The 2,500-nt window shown below is 38.0% G+C and overlaps 1 protein-coding gene across 1 annotated transcript in view; it reads left to right on the plus strand.

Annotated features, from left to right (window-relative positions):
- Positions 1-2,500, plus strand: part of LOC120925044 (homeobox protein HMX2-like) — a 6,981-nt gene that overhangs the window by 4,454 nt on the left and 27 nt on the right. The window contains exon 2 of the mRNA XM_040335938.1: positions 1,489-2,500. This exon is cut by the window's right edge and continues 27 nt beyond it. Within this exon, the coding sequence (XP_040191872.1) occupies positions 1,489-2,024 (536 nt within the window). The 3' untranslated portion in view covers positions 2,025-2,500. The remainder of the gene's footprint in view (positions 1-1,488) is intronic.

A 2,500-nucleotide genomic window follows, 5' to 3' on the forward strand; every position in this document is an offset into this window, starting at 1 on the left:
GAGGCCTCAGGTCAGAACAGAGAGGTTTTTATTGTTGGGCATGGACCCCAATTAGCCGATATATGGCTGAATTAACCCTAATCCTATTTACTGGCGATCATGAAAATGGGTCTACCAATCCGTAGAAAATGAAAAATCCGAAATGTTCATAAAATACGGTGTATGTGTATAGTATATATATATATATATATATATATATATATATATATATATATATATATATATATACAGTTTTGTCCTCCATATATATATATATATATATATATATATATATATATATATATATATATATATAGCATTTATAATATGAATATGCCCTACTTTGTATATATATATATAGCATTTATAATATGAATATGCCCACCTTTGTATATATATAGTATTTAAAATATTAATATGCCCTCCTTTGCATTTCCTGAAAATGTATATGCAGGTCAAGAAGTTTAGCAAAAGTGAGAATGTTTGGGACAAAACTTCTAGGGGTTCTTGCAACAATTCAATACATTTATAAATAAATGAACCCTTTTGTTGCAATCAACCCCCCCCCCTTCCTTTCCCCTATAAGTTGCCCCTATCCCTGTCACTTTCGGCTAGCTTGGCCTACAATGTAGAAAACATGATAATATGTTATTAGTAGGTTATGTGAATAAGAAAGATGATTAATAACAGTTTGTAGGATGTAAAATGAATATAAAATAATATAATATTTTTGGTGATGATGATCCTCTAGGAGATGCAATTTATAGAAGCAGGGGATCTGAAACGTTTAATTTGAAGAGCTGGGAAGTCATAGAATTCCAGAAAAGTACATTCTATAGATTATAGTGTAGAAATATTGGCCTTAACAAAAATGTTTTTAGGGCTCATCACATCTGCATCACCAGTGATATCACCATTGCCCCATCTCCTTCATTACCATGATAGCAATCTGAAAATGTATTGCAGCTTACCAATTTTTAGATGTGGTGCCTGCATTCCTTTTCTTTTATCTTTTTTTAATCTGGCAATCCTGCCATTAGCTCACTTCCTATTCCAGGGTGACAACCCTACTGAGCAGCATTGTCACCCTAGGACAGGATGTGTCATTGTATCAGGACTACATAATACCTCCCTCTTGTCAGAGGGAGGTGTTTTGTAGTTCATGGATATAGAATGAACAGTTCTAACCAGTCCAGAGGCAGGGAGTACAGAAAATGATAATTAGAAGTCTACATCGGGGTGTTTAGGGGTACACCCTTTTTGGTAGCTGCTGAGAAGTTCTAGTGTTAGGACTACATAACATCTCCCTCTCTTCCTTATTATAATCTATAATAATAAAAGATTTTATAACCTTAGAAAATTATAATTTCTAGCTGGGTTTCAGCTACTTGTTTGTACAGATATAACAAAACATTTTTATCTTTAACTGTTCAAAGGGAGGAAAAATAAGAGAAAGTTATTGTTACAGTTTACATGACCTTTATTTCTTTTTGGGTTTTTTATTTGCAGACACCAGATGCCTCCTGACCTCCACCCAAAGCCTTACCTACTGCACCGAGCAGTCCTCAAAGCACTCCAGAGACTTACCTTTCAGGGAAGACCTCGCTGACAGCTCGGTGGATGGGCCCTCACCGTCGCCCGATCAGCTCGGTAAGAAGAGCAAGCTCCTGGCCAAGAAGAAGACCCGGACCATCTTCTCCAAGAGCCAGATCTTCCAGCTGGAGTCCACCTTCGACATGAAGCGCTATCTCAGCAGCGCCGAGCGTGCCTGTTTAGCGAACTCCTTACAATTGACTGAGACTCAGGTGAAAATCTGGTTCCAGAACAGAAGGAACAAGCTGAAAAGACAAATGTCAGCAGAACTGGAGGGCCCCGGATCTGTGGAAACTGCTGGGGACCTCTCAGTCCTCTACAAAGACAATTCTTTCTTGAATAGGTGCGTCTTGCCAATGCCCTTCCCTGTCATCTACCCTGGGAGCACCATTCCCTACCTGTGCTTCCCCAATCCCGGCAAATACTACAGCCTTACCGATGGGGACGTATAATATGGCGCACATGGCTACAAACTGTCGCAAGGCGATCTACTTCTTCTTCTTCCATATCACGAAGCCACTACGAGGAATTAATACTTTGTCAGTTTGTGTTTCTGACCTATCACTGTAAGGGAAGGGGAGGATTTATTTTTTAATAATAATTATTATTATATCTTACTATTATCTGCCTACAGCATGTACACTTATTTTTGTACCTTTTTAAGAAAAAAAAACTTGAACCCACACCATTTATCTAATTTAATTCGTCCTATGCAAGATACTTTACGAAAGGGATTTGTGTTCCTGTATATGTGCACTTTCCTGCCCTGATACAGTGATTCTTTAATATCATTAACAGGTTCAATTCACAAAGCTTCGTCAGGGGGACTGCCCTGATACAGTGCTTCTTTATATCATTAACAGGTTCAATTCACAAAGCTTCGTCAGGGGGATAAGAATCGCCATTATTATCGTATGTTTCATTGGAC

The sequence above is a fragment of the Rana temporaria genome, chromosome 1 (genome assembly GCF_905171775.1).
Source record: "Rana temporaria chromosome 1, aRanTem1.1, whole genome shotgun sequence".
Taxonomy (NCBI): Eukaryota; Metazoa; Chordata; class Amphibia; order Anura; family Ranidae; genus Rana; species Rana temporaria.